Consider the following 17,648-nt stretch of genomic DNA (forward strand, 5'->3'; position numbering starts at 1 on the left):
AATTGAACTTTGAATTTGGGATATTGAACTTTGAATTTGGGATGTGGATAATACATATTCATCATCTGCATTATTCACATCCATCCACTATTTGTCACAGCATATTAATCTTTCACCTACACTTCATGTTAGTTAATGAGCATCATGTAGGTCTCATTCTCATGTAGATATGCCATCTCTGAATTCACACCTCCTCCACCACCTCTTCTGGCTTTGTATATGTAGATATGCCATCTCAAAATATTATTTTATCATAATAAGTCTGCTTTTATTTAATTATCACATTGCTATGTGTGGCATATCTTGGCTTAGTCGTATAAATTAGGTTACTATCCTCTTTGCTTCATACACACCCTCATTAGGATATATATATTTCTATAATGGATTAGGCAATTCCACCTGCATTCTTTCATTTGCATAGGAATAATACATGCATTTCCCCACTTAGCCATATGCATACCATGATGTCTTCCATTTGCCTCTGTATTTTGCAATCTTGTTCTGTGTTAACTTTGTTTTGCAGGGAAATGCAGAGAATGCTAAGCTTCTTTCTTAAATTGAAAACCTTCGTAATCTTTCAAATTCAAAGTTGTAATAGCTAGATATGATGATAATTCTTTACATTTCAGTCTTAGAATAGAATATATGAGCATGTAAATACTACTTGTTTCATATTATTTTTCTTTTATTTTCTCAAAAATCCACTATGATGAAACATGAATGGCACGTGCACCATTCTAGTGAGAGGTAATTAATCCTAAGTAAATGACTCACATTGATGGCCATAGTCAAAATGTGGGCAATGCTTAGGATTTTTATCTTTTATGGAATAACATTGGATCTACATTGGGTCTCTTTTAAAAAATCATCATATTTTCCAAGTTTTTCTTCATTTATCAGAGTTTAACTTGAAATTGACTCAAGATATATATCAATGGTCATAGTCAGGATATATTAAGAGTTAGTCGATGCACAACCGCAATGATCCGTCTTTTTTCACGAATAAGACAGGAGCTCCTCAGGGCAAGACACTGGGGCGGATGAATCCCTGATCCATCAATTCCTGCAACTGCTTCTTGAGCTTTTTGAGCTCGACTGGCGTCATCCGATATGGAGCCTTAGAAATTGGCGCAATACACGGCAACAACTTGATGTTGAACTGCACCTCGCGAGGTGGAGGAAGGCCTAGCAATTCTCCCGGGAAGACGTCTGAAAAATCTCGAACCTCCAAGTCTCCCATCGGGACTCGCGTCGGCTCAGGCTTTGTTCATCTCTAACATAAATGGCACCCATCAACCCTATTGGTTTTGGGTTCAAAATTATGCGGGAATACTTGGCTTTCTTAGCCCCTTCTAGTTTCTTCCAAGTTGAGTTTCAAGAGAAACAATACAAAGTGAAGCTCAGTTATAACTTGAAAGTGAAATTGCATTGAAGTCTATTGCACCAAAGACATTGATCCTAGCATAGCAACTTTCGCTTTAAAGACAATGCATCCAATGTGTAACTTTGAGAATAGTTGTCATGTTATGTAACCCACTGTATCTGTTTTCAACAAACCCTTAGGGCATGCTTGAAAGCAAGAAAAACTCTTATAGGAAAAAAATCCTATGAGAAGTTTTTATATGATAATTTTTCCAAAATAAAAAGTTTTTATTTCCAAGTCTAAATTCCATTTCCAAAATTCAGATTCCTATTTCAGGTTCTGAATTCAAAACTCAAGATCAAAGATCCCTTTTCAAAATCAATTTTTGAGAACCAAATTCAAATTCAAAGTTCATTTTAACTTTGAAATCTCATTCTTGACTTCAAAAATTCCATCTCAAGTTCCAAACCTCCTTTTCTCTTCATCTCCTCAAAATTCAAAGATTTATTTTCAAACCTCTGATTATTCCAAGACTTCAAACTTTCAAGTCTCTTCTTCCATATTCATTTCCAAATTCTAAGTTAGATTCAAAATCTAACTTTTTCAAACCAATTTCAACCCTTTGAAGTATTTCTTTAGGTATCTTCAAATTATTTCAAAATCACTTGAAAATCCCAAAAATTTCTGAATTATTCTTCTCAAAAGAGCATATATCTTTGCGTTCGCACAAGCATGATTCTTTGTGCATTTTAGGCTTAGAATAAATTCTTAGACAACATTTAGGCAACAAAAGGAATAAGTTCGATCCTTGGTTTGATTACCCTTGGTAAAAGCGCCAGGAACGGTCGAACCTCGTACAAACGAGCGAATCCCGTATCTCCATCTTTTCCCGCAAATTTTAAAAAACGGAGGCGAGTAATTTTCAAAATCATTTTAAGGTCAAGTGAGACCTTTGCAAAAGAGTTTCTCTCTCTTCTCTCTTCTTTTCTATCTTTTATTTTCCCCTTCAAAAAGGGAAATAGAGGCTACAAAGGGAAAGATAAGGAAAGGAAGGAATAAAGAGAAAAAATTTTGCAATGATCACAGGATCTTGGGTTGGATCAAATCCTAATTAATATGGGTCCTGGACAGAGTCCAGATCCATGTTAATTTAGATCAAAAGCATTGGATCCAGCCCGATCCAAATGTGGACCCGACCCGTCGAAGCGATCCTTTTTTGAAAAAAATGATTTTCGGGCCAACCGTAGCTTGAATTGGGACATAAAATACCATTGGACTCGGGATTTCGAGGCGCATCCAACAACAAATGTTTCGAATTCTGAAATTCGTCTGATTTTAACCCAAATTTCACTTAAATTGAAAGGTCAACAATAAAACTCCTTAGTACCCTTTTTGTTGGCTCATATCGACCCTTGTCGATAGGATCTAGGCCAAGTCCAGACTCCATTATCCCTTTCCTAATATGGGATATCAAATGATTTTCTCCTATACTTAACCAAATTTTTTAGAAATTTTAAATTCACCAAGTATGAAAATGCATGACTTTACAAAGTTCGCACCCTTCTACCCCCCACATTCGTCGAAAAGCCCTTGAGGTGCGCCTTCCTTCCCCTCTCTACTTTTCGGTCTTTAAACCCTTATTTTTCAAAGAACCTGAATCTTGGCCCCTTTTTTTTCATTTTGCATTGGGTTTTTGATATTTTATAGTATTTTGTGTCTAGAATCAGATTATAGGGTCTGATCGTTTTCTTGACAGTGATTTTGTTGAGTCTTGAGTCACTTTCGGTCAAAACCTTAGCCGAAAAGGCTAGCCGGCTAGCGGTCTTTTGCGAAAACCATGTTCGAGTCTTTGTCGGTCTTTATTTTTATTTTTTATTTGTGAGTTTAGGTCGTCGAGTCTCAGATCTGAGGAAATTTAGATTTTAGTGTTCTTAGATTTGCATTTTTTTAGAAAATAAAATAGATAAATCTAGTTTTAGCCAATTTTCTTGATTTTCGGGTAGAATAATTTTATTTTAATCAAACTGTTAGATATAGCATAGATTACTTTCGGTATTTTAGATTAATTTCATTCATATCATATTCTTTGATGTCGGTATTCCTTTTTAATTAATTAATTAGGTTTTTTTAATTAGTCGGCTAAATTTTTATATTTTTTTTAATCTTTTTTATTTTCGGTAGATAGCTCTTGTTATTTTTTGTTTATTGTCTGTTTTTAGGTTAGTTTGTTCTTAATTAAATCACGTTCTTTTGCTGCTTTATCAGATTAGTCATAGCTTTAATTAGTTCTTAGTTAATTAATTAATCTTTCTTGAAATCGATAGAATAAGGTGGATTGATTAATTAGATTTTTAATTAGCTAAATAGATTAGAATTAAAGTTGTGTTCTTTATTAGTTAGATCTCAATTAATTTCAATTCCAGAATTCTGTTTTCATTAATTAGCCTAGAAAATATATATTTTAGTTTGAATGCTTTGAACCTCACCAAGGACATGGCATTGGATAGAAATGATTGGAGGAGAAGGATTCATGTGGAAGAGCCAGAATGATTTTCTTTTTTGTTCATATCGCCGACCCCAATTGCTTTGGGATGAAGGCGTAGTTGTAGTTGTTGTTGTTGTATCGTTTTAGTAAATTAGATTAATTTAGCCGATTTAGTTTTTATTCAATTATCATTTTTTTCCTGTTTGCACATAGTTAATATTTTGATTCATGTGTAGTTGTTTAATTTTTTAATTACGTCGTAAAATTAGAGTAGCCGATTTCTTTTTCTTCTTTGAATTCATTGTTAATTAATTAGTTAAGCTAGTTTTATGTTTGTTACTTGTGATAGTTCAGTTTGTTAAATTCGTACAACACCTTAGTTTTTAGGTTAGTTGTTATTTTGTCATTTAGTTAGTTAGTTTTAATTAATTGCAATTGGTTTTTTAATTCGGTTAGCACATGTTCTTGTTTGTTAGTTAGTTTTTTTTATTAAATGGTTTCTTTTCTTGATTAGAGTAAGTAGTTAATTAGTTCCTAAGTTAGTTAATTTTTTACTCTTGTTATTTCTCCACGTTAGATCAGTTGTTTAGTTTTTAATTATTGCATTTAATTAATTTAGTTAATTTTAATATTAGAATAATTAATGTCCCTTTTTAATTAAGGGCCCTTTACTTCTGAATACACTCGGAAGGTCTTCTTTTGTTTTTACTTTTCTTTTTATTACAGATCCCTACTGAGCCAGCATAAGGAGGGGGGTAGGTTGAAGTGGATGTAAAAGAATATGGTTATACGGCTATCTCTGAAATTCATTTGAGGGCCCAAACATAGTTAGAATTTTTATTGTTTTTGTCCCTTTTGTTTTTCAGTTAGCTTGTAATTAAGACTTATTTTTTTCTTTTTCAGTTATCAATAAAGTAAAGTTCAATGAATTATTTTGCCTAAGTTTCGTTTCTTATGGAGATGATCTGACTTGCTACTATGCAACGAGTGCAAGAACTGGTTTTAAATTATTATTTGGTGCACAGTTCTTGATTTAAAAATATTTTTTTTTAAATCGTCACCAGAGACAACAAAAACAAATCTTCAAAGAGAACCAAACCCTGAAATACAATAAAACACTCCTAACCATGCTTGCATTGCGTAAGGAAGCCAGAAAATGGTTCAGAGACATGCTATTCGCTCGTATGAGATGAGGAGACAACGATCCTACAAGGATCGAGTTGAAGCAACTGATGCAGGTATTTTTAATGGATCCACTTTTACTCTTTCCAATAAAAAGGCAAGAAGGTACATTATCTTTTAGAGATTCCAACACAAAAGGAAAAGGTATAAGATTCGATGTGAGGTTCAGCCTTCACCGCAGAAAATAAAGGAGAGAGAGAGAGGAGGGAGATGCACAATGGCTGGGGCGGCGCACGTTAACTCGACCTCCAAGCCCTAAGTTTTATAAATAAGAAAATATACAATGGCTGAGATTATAGAAATATTATAGGAATGCCATTAATGAAACAACAAGAAATATTACAGGAATGCCATTAATGAAACAGCATTAAGCATGTAGTAGAATATTTAACGTGTGTATGGATCTGGATCCAGATCCATACGCATACTATATTTTAACACCCTCCCTCAAGTTGTACGTGGTTTTGGAGCATGTACAACTTGCTCTTCAATAGCCAAAATTGGCGTCCTGTTAACCCCTTGGTAAACAAGTCTGCCACTTGATCTTCTGTTCGAACATGACGTAGTTCGATCTCCTTCATCTTGACTTTCTGCCGTATAAAATGTTGATCAATCTCAATGTGCTCCGTTCTGCTATGTTGAATAGGATTACATGCAATGTTTATTGCGCTTTGATTATCACATAAAAGAAATGATCGAATAATTGTCTGCCCAAGATCACTCAATAAGTGTCTAATCCATGTAGCTTCTGCCGTGCCTGCAGCCATCGACCTGTATTCAGCCTCTGTACTCGACCGTGCCACTGCCTTTTGTTTTCTGCTGCTCCAGGACACTAAATTGTGTCCAATATATACACAATATCCAGAGACAGATCGTCTCTCATCTGGATCTCCTACCCAATCTGTGTATGTATAAGTGATGAGTTCATGCCCTCTATGCAGGTTATCGTTCTTGCGATAAACAAGTCCATCTCCTATAGTTCCTTTTAAATAGCGTAGAATGCGCTTCACAACTTCCATATGACCTTCCGTTGGAGCATGCATAAACTGGGATACCTGATTGACAACATAAACTATATCAGGTCTGGTAAAGGTCAAGTACTGCAGCATCTCCACTAGGCTTCTATACGTCGTTGGGTTGACACAAAGATGGCCATCTTCAGAGCTCAGCCTTTGATGTAATACACTCGGAGTGCTGACTGGTTTGCAATTCGTCATCCCGGCTCTTTCCAGAAGATCAAGAGTGTATTTTTGTTGCATGAGTGTCAATGTGTCTTGTTGTCTGTCAACTTCCACACCAAGGAAGTACCTCAACTCCCCTAAATCTTTCATCTTGAAAGTTTTCATTAAAAACTGCTTCACATCTTGCACATGATTATTTGAGCTCTCAGTGATCACAATGTCATCAACATATATAAGAAGTATAACGATGTCTGTCTTTTGGTAAATAAAGAGCGAGTGGTCCAGAGAGCATCTTCTAAAACCATAGCTTTGAATTTGCATAGAAAAACTTTCAAACCAAGAACGGGACGCCTGTTTCAACCCATACAGAGATTTCCTTAGTTTGCACACCCAGGCAGTAGGATCCTTCTCGGCATAACCAGGAGGTTACTCCATATACACTTCTTCCTTTAAAGTTACATGCAAGAATGCATTTTTAACATCCATCTGGCTAAGCCTCCATCCTCGGTCGACTACTAGGGATATGATGACACGAATTGTACCCATTTTGACTATCGAACTAAAAGTTTCATCGTAATCTTCACCATATTGTTGTGTGAATCCCCGAGCAACAAGTCGCGCTTTATATCTGTCAATACTTCCTTCAGGCTTATACTTTGTTTTATAAACCCATTTTGAGCCAACTACATTCTTTCCTTCTGATCGAGGTACTATCTCCCAAGTTTAGCACTCATGAAGTGCTTCCATTTCTTCATTCATACCTTCAGTCCAATGACGAGATTGAAGAGCTTGATTAAAACAAGTGGGTTCATCCTGTATTGTGAGCTGAGACATAACCAACTGGAAATCAAGAGAAAAGGTCTCATAACTCATCCATCATTGAATAGGATGCCTAATGCGTGACGGCCTTTGAGCCGGATCATTAGCGATGCTTTCCACATTCCTCTGCTTTATATTTTTGTCCCGTCTAGTGTATATCTGACTAGAGAAGCGTTCTACTGGGGGTGGTTCTACTGGAGATGGTTCAACACGCATCGGTGAGTCATCCAACCCCCGACTCAAGCCGATGGAAGGACAATTCGCCTGACATGTTTCTCCTGTGTTAGCAAAAAGATCTGCACTCATCCATGGATCATATGCCTCTACTTCTTGAGATGACAACTCCCGAGAGTTATTGACCTGGAAATTTTGTTCATCAAAAACAACATTCTTGGAGGTCCGAATACGTTTTGTTGTAGGGTCATAGCATCGATAGCCTTTGTATTCATCCGCATACCCAACGAATCTGCACTTAACGGCCTTGTCCTGAAACTTATTTTGCAGAGATGAATCAATATGTACATAACATACACAACCAAAAACACGCAACTCATCATAAGAGAGATGTTGCCCAAATAAAATATAATATGGAGAGTTCCGATCTAGAAGTGCCATAGGAAGACGATTTATGACATGAACAGATGTGTGAAAAACTTCTGTCTAGAGACTAATGGGCACATTGCTATCATGTAACATGCTCATCACACTCTCGACAATATGCATGTGTTTTCCTTTCGCAACCCCATTTTGTTGAGGGGTATGAGGGCAAGAAACCTGTCGACTTATTCCTTTATCCCGAAGAAAGGTAATAAACTCGTTTGATGAATACTCTCCCCCACCATCACATTATAAATGCACAATATCACAGGAAAACTTTGTTTTGACCATCGAATGGAATTCCCGAAATATTTAAAAAAATTCATGCTTATGTTTCAAAAAATATATCCAAGTATAACGGGAATAAGAATCAATGAAGATAACACAGTAACGACTACCGGAAAGAGAAGGAATAGGTGCGGGTCCCCAAACATCGGAACAAATAATCTCAAATGGCTTTGAAGCCCTTTTATTAATAATATGAAACGAAAGAACATGGCTTTTGCAGAGTTCGCATGAGGAACATTTATTATTATCTAAAAAGGAACATAAACTAGACTCTAGAAGACCATCAGATACAAGACTTTCAACGAAGCCCCGACTACAATGGCCCAAACTATTGTGCCAAATATATGGCTTATTACAATGAGATGAATTAAAAACTTCCAATGAAGGAAAAAACAAAGACTCTGAAGGTGAAGACACTGAAGAATGCTTGGACGACTTCAACTGGAGGACTGGGGATGAAGGCGAAGACACTGAGGGAATCTCCTTGAATACGTACATGTTTTCTTGTCGCTCCCCCTTAGCGAACGTCTCCTTCGTTCGCAGATCCTTAACATAAACAGAAGATGGAGTAAATTCGACGGAAGAATTCATATCGTCAACAAGTTTAGCTACAGAAACAATGTTCTTTTTAATATTAGGAGCAAGGAGAACATTGGACAAGTGAAGTGAGGACTCTGACATAAGGATATGTGCACTGCTAGTATGGCTAATGGAGTGATAAGTTCCATCTCCCGTAACTATACTACCTTTTTCAAAATAAGGCAATAAGTGAGATAATTTACCGGCATTACTCGTAACATGAGTGGCAACACCTGAATCAACATACCACTCGCCTTGTTCATTTTGCTTGATCGTCATCTGTGACAATGCTGATAACAAAAGTTGTTGCACATCTGTAGATGGCGCTTTCGCGTCCACAGTAGTAGCTGACTTATTTTCAATTTTGTTTATTTTTCCTCTATTTTGTAGATTAAACCAACAATCAACTTTCACATGTCCTCTTTTGTTGCATAAGAAACAAGTGGGCACTCTCCTCTGATTCTCTGTATTAAAAACACCAGAAATATTAGGTGTAGGCAAGATACCACGTCCTCCCTGCCCAAAACGTCTGCGGCCTCTGCCTCCTTGATGCCCTCCATTCCCTCGTCCAAAACCGACAGAAGTGTCCATGGCCAAAACTGAATGAGAACGAGTTGATTCATTTCCTTCTGCTCTTTATTTCATAATCATCTCATGCTGGAGAAGTTTCACTTGAAGATCGTCAAAAGTAGGCAAGTGAGGAAGGCATGACAAAGCTGTGGTAAACATGTCAAAATCAGAGCCCAAACCATTGAGGAGTTGTTGAACTTTATCTTTATCTGAAATAGCACTTCCAATAACCGCCAACTGGTCAGTAATACTCTTCAGGCGGCCGATGTATTCCATGACTGGCATGGAGCCTTTTTTCAAACTTTGAAACTCATTTTTCATGTACATAACTCGAGCTTCTGATATCTGAGAATATGTCTGAGACTGTAAAAGTATCTTCAACAAGATACTTTAATCGATAACGCAATAACCTTGAGAATAAATGTGTGAACATACACACACCAAGAACACTTGGAACACTTGTGCACAACAAGCACAACACACGGAATCACAAATGTGCAAATGCACTCATAAGATTCATAAACAACTAAAAGGTTGGGCTATAATCCCAAAACCCTTAAGAAAATACAAGAGGAGTTGCCCATATTTATAGGGCATTTAGGAGGCCTTGGGAGGGGCTCCACATAGTCGTTGGAGCCCCTCCAACGGTCACAAATGTGACTGTTGGAGGGGTCCAACGACTAGTGGGTTGGGCCCCTCCCAATGCAAGTACAATGCATTAATTAAAGAAAAAGAAAATAAAAAAGAAAAAAGGGGAAAAATACAAACCATATTCACGAAAATGAATGTGTAAAATGCCTAAACTACCCTTAGTAATATATATATTATATATATACTAGGTAGATACATATACATATATAATATGTATATGTATCACCTTATATATATATAAAATATATATACGAAATTACAAGATTGTTTTACATATTTTAACACCCCCCCTCAAACTTAGGGCAAGATGACCGATAGTTTGCCAAGAAGGAAGTTGAACCGCGGAGCGCACAAGGCTTTAGTAAAGAAGTCTGCCAACTGATATTCGGACGTGACATAAGGAAGATCAATGACTCCTCTGAGATATGCTTCACGAACATAGTGACAGTCCATTTCGATGTGTTTAGTCCGCTCATGAAATGTGTGATTTTTCGCAATATAGATTGCACTCTTGTTGTTACAACAAAGCTTAGTGGGCCCTTCTATTGTAATCCCCATGTCTTCTAGTAATTGATGAATCCAAACAATCTCCATGGTAGTAGTTGTCATGGCACGATATTCAGCTTCTGTAGAGGAGAGCGACACCTTTTGTTGTTTCTTGCATCTCCACGATATCAGTGAGTCTCCTAAGAATACACAAAAACCAGTGGTGGAGTGACGGTTATTTGGGTCACCTCCCCAATCAGAGTCAGTATAAGCAATCAATTTTAAGTCGGAAGAAGAGGACAAAAAAACTCCCTTATTTAGAGTACCCTTTATGTATCTTACGACTCGTAAGATGACACTCATGTGAACTGATGTAGGCGCATGCTGAAACTGACTTGCAGTATGGAGTGCATGGGATATATCTGGTATGATAATACTCAGATACATCAATGATCCTACAAGTTGTCTGTAGGGTGTAGGATCCAAAAGGGGAACCCCATCATCAATTTTCATCTTTGCCCTTACTACCGCAGGAGTTTCACAAAGCTTCTCATCTGTAATACCTGACCTATCAATGATCTCAGAAGCAAGCTTAGTTTGAGATAAGAAATATCCTCTAACAGAGAATGCTACTTCAATTCCCAAAAAATAAGTTAGAAAACCCAAGTCAGACATTTCAAATTTATCTTTTAAGATAGATTTTATACTCTTAACCCCGTTAGAGTCACTCCCGGTGATGAGCATGTCATCAACATACAGTAGTAAAATTACAATCCCTGCATTAGATTTTCTAACAAATAGAGCAGTGTCAGTAAAACAAGAGGAAAAACCATTCTCGATCATCACAGAGTTAAATCTATCATACCAAGCCTTGGGGGTTTGTTTTAGACCATAGAGTGCTTTTTGAAGACGAAACACCTTTTCCTTAGGAGTCTCCATTCCAGGAGGAGCATCCATATAAACTTTTTCGCTTAAATCGCCATTTAAAAAGGCATTTTTAACATCCATTTGATAGATGTTCCATTTGTTGATAGAGGCAACGGTTATAAGGCATCGGACAGTGACTATACGAGCTACAGGAGCAAAAGTTTCTTCATAGTCAATACCATATTCTTGACTATATCCTTTTGCAACCAAGTGAGCTTTATACCTTTCAAGGGATCCATCACTTTTAGTTTTTACTTTGAAAACCCATCTGCACCCTATTGTTTTCTTGCCTTTAGGAAGATTTTGAAACTCCCAAGTTTTGGCTCTTCTCAGATCCTCAAGTTCATTGTCCATTGCATTAATCCATTCAGGGCACTTACGTGCTTCTTCAAAATTTCTAGGTTCTATATAAGAGTGGATGGCACTAAGGCAGGCTATATATCTTGGTGAAAAGGAGTCATAGGAAATGAACCTAGAAAGAGGCCTTCTACTTCTTTCGGTTCTACAAGGGATCACTTCATTCTGAGAGGCACTGGAACTGGCATCATTATATCTGTCAAGAGCACTCCTAAAGTTGTTTCGATCTCTATGGGTATAGGTGATAGGGTCTCTAGGTAATTCTTCATCAATATGTTGATGTGACGAAGGAAGCAAGGAGATGTTTTCCTCTGTTTCAAATTCATTTGGGTTACTTTGATCTGACTCATCATCACTAGTGTCATCGTCTTTATTCAGTAAATCAAATAAAAAGGAATAATCCACATTTTCATTATGAGGGTCACAACGTTCGAATCCACTAAGATTTTCCAAAAAACTCACATTTCTGGAAACATACAATTTATCACTTTTGATATCATAAAAACGAAAACCCTTTTGGGTTTCAGAATAACCAAGAAAGGCACAAGGAATGGCTTTAGGAGAAAGTTTGTCATTCTTATCAGTAATAACAAAACATTTACACGCAAAGACCCTTAACCTGCTATAATCAGGTTCCTTATCGTACAGTTTTTCAAAGGGAGAAATTTTGTTTAAATTTTTCGATGGGAGTCTGTTTATGAGATAGACAGAAGTAAGGGCTGCCTCAGCCCAAAGATTCTTTGGAATGTTTTGAGAAATGAGTAAAGTCCTAGTTGTTTCAATGATGTGTCTGTGCTTTCGTTCGGCTAACCCATTTTGTTGAGGGGTTTTCGGACAAGATTTTTGGTGAAGAATACCAAAATTTTCAAGATAACTTTTAAATTCATTTGAGAGGTATTCTCCTCCAGAGTCGGACCTAAAGATTTTTAAGCATCCATTGAATTGATTTGAGATCATCATGTGAAATTTTTTAAAAGTTGAGAAAACTTCATGTTTATGTCTAAGAAAATAAATCCAACAAAACCTAGTGTAGTCATCCACAAAAATCACATAATATGAAAATCCTCCCTTTGACATTACCGGAGCCGGTCCCCATACATCGGAATGGACAATTTCAAATGGTTTTGTCATAAACATGGATCTTTGAGGAAAAGGCAAACATTTCATTTTCCCAAGAATACATTCATTACATAAAAAATCACTTTTACAAAGATGTTTAACAAAAGGCAAATAGGAGATTTTAACAATATTGGGATGACCCAATCTCTTATGCCATACATGAATATCTTTGTTTTGGACGACGTTGCAAAATTGACTCTTGGGAACTTGAAGAAAATCTACGTAGTAGAGGTCTCCTCTTCTAGAGCCTTCCCCAATCAATCTCCCGGACTGGCGATCCTGTATCCAACATTTATTAGAAGAGAATTTTATATCGCAACCATGGTCCGAGAGTTGGGAGACGGAAAGAAGATTTAAATTAAGGTTTGGGATAAAACGAATTTTTGGAACAAAGAAGTCTTGTCTTTCAAAATTACCTATTCCTTTAATCTCAAGAGATGTTCCGTCCGCAGTTGAGACAAAGGATGGAAAAGAATTTTTAGAAAAATTTGAAAGAGAGCAAGAGCTAGGGGTCATGTGAAAGGATGCCCCAGAATCTAAAAGCCAAGATGTCTTACCGGGAGAAGAGGATGACATAGCGGCTCCGGAAGTGCCTCCCTTGAGAAGAGGTTGTAGTGCCTCTACGATTTGTTGAAGGGAAAGAGACTCACTTGATTAAGAAGGTCGTTCTACCGCTTGGGATGCCATAGCCGTTGCAATCAATTTCTTCCATTTAGGACACATAGGTTTGATGTGTCCGGGTTCTTTACAATAGTAGCAATTTAATTTGCTATAGTCTTTTTTGCCATACCGATCATTTTCTCCTTGACCTTGGTTCTTGAAATGAGGAGGTCTATAGGTCTTCATGTTATTTCTCAGTCTTGACACGACATTAACCATTTCACCATCTTCTTGAGTAGAAGAAGTAACAAGAATGCTAGAATTATTTTTGCCAATCCCCATACGGGTTTCTTCACCACTTAGCTTGGTGATAACATCTTCAAGTGAGGGTGATGTGAAAGCGGAGAGAAGAGATGACCAAACTTGTTCAAATTCGGGTCTAAGGCCATTTAGAAAATTGAAGAACCGGTCTTCCTCAAGTTGTTTGTGCCTTAATTCGATTGCCTCTCCACTCCATTTAGGTTCAAGAATTGCGAGCTCGTCCCAAATAGAGGATAATTCGGCAAAGTACTCCCGAATGGTCATGTCATTTTGTTGGAGGGTCAAAGCCCTCTTTTGGAGAAAGTACTTGTGGGATAGATCTCTTGAGGTGTACATTTTCTCAAGATACACCCAAGCTTCGGAAGTTTTTTTAAATTTGATGATATTGGCGTTTATCTTGGTCTCAACGGATGAGAAAATCCAAGATAAAATCTTAAAGTTCTTCATTTCCCAATCATCATGTTTTTTAGAATATTCTTTAAGAGCCTTTTGTTTTTCATCCCCTTCAAGGATCTTAATATCCCCTCCTTCAATGACGGTGATTTTGGGTTCCGGTTCCGGTATGGATCCATGAATGTAACCCCAAAGCCCCTTTCCTTTAATATGGGCTTCCATATTACCGGCCCAAACATGATAGTTTGAGCCATTAAGCTTAAACCCAAGAGAGAAATGGGAGTCTTTTTCGCCCATTAGAGAGGAAAGAAGACAAGGAATAATACGTACCTCAAATACTTTTCGCGTCTTTCTTGACAAGAGAGGCTCCCAAAATATTGCTCGAAGAAGATGATCCTCTTTTGAAGGCACGCTTTTCGAGGAATGCAAGAGAGGGTGAATCACAATTCTTCTTTTTCAACGAGGCTCTGATACCATGTAAAAGTATCTTCAACAAGATACTTTAATCGATAACGCAATAACCTTGAGAATAAATGTGTGAACATTACACACACCAAGAACACTTGGAACACTTGTGCACAACAAGCACAACACACGGAATCACAAATGTGCAAATGCACTCATAAGATTCATAAACAACTAAAAGGTTGGGCTATAATCCCAAAACCCTTAAGAAAATACAAGAGGAGCTGCCCATATTTATAGGGCATTTAGGAGGCCTTGGGAGGGGCTCCACATAGTCGTTGGAGGGGTCCAACGACTAGTGGGTTGGGCCCCTCACAATGCAAGTACAATGCATTAATTAAAGAAAAAGAAAAGAAAAAAGAAAAAAGGGGAAAAATACAAATCATATTCACGAAAATGAATATGTGTAAAATGCCTAAACTACCCTTAGTAATATATATATTTTATATATATAATAGGTAGATACACCTTATATATATAAAATATATATATACGAAATTACAAGATTGTTTTACATATTTTAACAGAGACAACTTACTCCATAGATCCGCCGCAATGCAATAATCTGAAAGAGTAACCAACACTTCTTGAAAGAGTGTTGACGTAATATAAGCAACCAAAGACTGATCCCGCTTCCTCCAGGCTGTATACTCTGGATTCTTAAAGGAAATAGTAATTGTGTCACCCTTCTCATTGTTGGTTTCCTGCAGAATAAACCGTGGTGGTATAGGAACCAAACCATCCAGATGCTCATCGAGATCCTGACTCCGTATAAAAGGAAGTATTTGTCTCTTCCAGGTCAAAAAATTAGAGTGAGTAAATTTTTCTGTAACGAGCTGACTCAAGAAATTTGCAGAGGGACCGGAGGACAAGGTGGATGACGAAGAGTAATCCATATCAATGGGACAACGAATAAACGAACAAGACGAATGAAAAGAAATAAAAAGAAAGTTGGAGATCACTTAATCAATCAATAGAACTTCAATAAGGGATGCACCCGTGCTACCAATAGACGTAAACTGGTATGCCTTTTTTTTTTGCAGATTCAGAATCGAGATTGTAGACTGTTATAACATGTTTATAGGCATCGCACAGAAAACACTAAACAGTAATAAAAAGGAAACTTCTGTAATCAAAGAGGAAATAAATCAAGAAATACTTAAAAAACTGCAGTAGATTTGTTTGCAATCAAAGAGGAGACTGCAATCAAAGAGGGAAAACATGAATTAAAGGGATTGCAAACAAAGAGACTGCAATCAAAGAGGAGAAAACTGCAGTCGTTGATGTCGAAGAAGGACGTTAATGGTGAAAAAGAAAAACTGCAGACGTTAATGAGGAAGAAGAGAGACAGAAAAATAAGTACTGTGAAGAAGAAGAATAAACTAGAATCAGAAAAATAAACGAGTAGCAGAAGTTACCAAGAAAGGAGAAGGATAGACGAAGAGATGTATCAAAAATTGTTCCTTCAGAGAACTTCAGATCTCGCTGAACACACTTCTGGTAGGGTTCCGCAACCTCAGCTCTGATACCATATAAGATTTTGTGTGAGGTTCAGCCTTCACTGCAGAAAATAAAGAAAGGAGAGAGAGAGGAGGGAGATGCACGTTAACTCGACCTCCAAGCCCTAAGCTTTATAAATAAGAAAATATACAATGGCTGAGATTATAGAAATATTACAAGAATGCCATTAATGAAACAGCAAGAAATATTACAGAAATGCCATTAATAAAACAGCATTAAGCATGTGTTAGAATATTTAACGTGCGTATGGATCTGGATCCAGATCCATACGCATCCAGATCCATACACATACTATATTTTAACAAAAGGTTCCTTTTCACTTAATGTTAACCAGTGTGAAGGCACAACTCATTATGAGAGAACCCCTCTTTCTTCTATCATCTCTCATTTTTCTCTTCTTCCTCTTCTTACTCTTTCCTTTTCTCCTTTATTTTTCTTTTACTTTCTCTTTTAACACTTGCTGCAGGTATACCAATGAGTGGAGGCTCACATCGGATCAGAAACAAAGATAGACCACTTATGGAAGTCATTGATCTGGGAGAATCTAAAATCAGGTTTATATGCTGATGCCAGTTAGGAAAATGACATGCCAACATCAGGTTCCTGTTGGTGCACTTTTTATTTTTTGCAATTAACCTAATTTCCTAAAGCAGAACTATCTTGCTGCTCATTAAGTACAAGAGCGTGATAGAAGAAATGTTAATAACACAGAAATTTCATGAACAGTAAACCTCCTGACTACCCTTGTTATAGAAAGGAAAAAAAAAACTCGGATAACTCATATTTTCTTTTTGATAAGCAATGTCTAATATACAACAGATGAATATAGATAAAATATTAGAATGCTTACATTTTAAAGAACATAACAAATAGATGTTCATCAATTAGAAATTGGATTCATGTACCTACCTTTGCATCACAAAGTGCAGTACCAATTATTTCATTTTGGACATTAGATGTGACAGGCAATGAGCTGCTTTCCCTTCCCTTGAAAGCATATGAAGAAATCACATCAATATTTGACAACTGAAGGGTGGAGTCAATGAGTTTCACAACACGGGCCTTTGCTGACTCAACCTGCAAGGCAGAACTCTTGCTTAACCAATTAATGTATTTATTATATTTTAAATAGTAAAATGTCAGCAGAACTGAGTGCCAATAAAAAATTGAAAGATAAGCATAAAGTGTGAATAGTTCGGTCAGACAATTCATCAGCTAAAGAACTGTAGAAAAATACCAATGATAATGTTTGCTTCTTCCAAGAAATGCTCTCATTTTCCATCTTCAGTGCATAATTGTTCACACTGCCAACTAATTCTTTTGCAGAAATAAAATCCTCATTGGTTTTCTGATGCTCTTCCAGTATATTTGCTTCACAAGCAGCAAGTAATGTGCTAGCAATCTCAACTGGTGTCTCAAGCTTAAGTTGTATCCTTTCCAATCCAGTATTGCTGGATCCATCTACAAAGCTTAACAAGAACTTTTCAAGTTCATCAAACCTGCTACTTTTCCAACGAGAATCACATGATAAGACTAACCGATCAACTTTCCCATCATCAGCAGCCGCTGCAATTTTTGCTTCAAGTGCAGAACGTGCAGAAACAGGATACAATATTATGTCCTCTGTATTCAACAGTTTCTGAGCATTCTCTCTGATAAACATTACAGCCTCCTCAAGCTAAGAGCATCAAAAGGAAAATATGAAACCACACTTAATTTCTAGTTATGCTAAGGAAATAATTCC

General features: G+C 36.9%; 1 protein-coding gene across 1 annotated transcript in view; it reads right to left on the bottom strand.

Annotated features, from left to right (window-relative positions):
- The window catches only part of FZL (FZO-like protein), a 74,550-nt gene that overhangs the window by 55,622 nt on the left and 1,280 nt on the right, over positions 1 to 17,648 (bottom strand). Inside the window, exons 4-5 of the mRNA XM_089992505.1 lie at positions 17,142 to 17,582; positions 16,814 to 16,981 (exon numbers count right to left, since the gene is read on the bottom strand). Of these exons, the coding sequence (XP_089848631.1) occupies positions 16,814 to 16,981; positions 17,142 to 17,582 (609 nt within the window). The remainder of the gene's footprint in view (positions 1 to 16,813; positions 16,982 to 17,141; positions 17,583 to 17,648) is intronic.

This window comes from Nuphar pumila, chromosome 16 (genome assembly GCF_984573655.1).
Source record: "Nuphar pumila chromosome 16, dmNupPumi1.hap1.1, whole genome shotgun sequence".
NCBI lineage: Eukaryota > Viridiplantae > Streptophyta > Magnoliopsida > Nymphaeales > Nymphaeaceae > Nuphar > Nuphar pumila.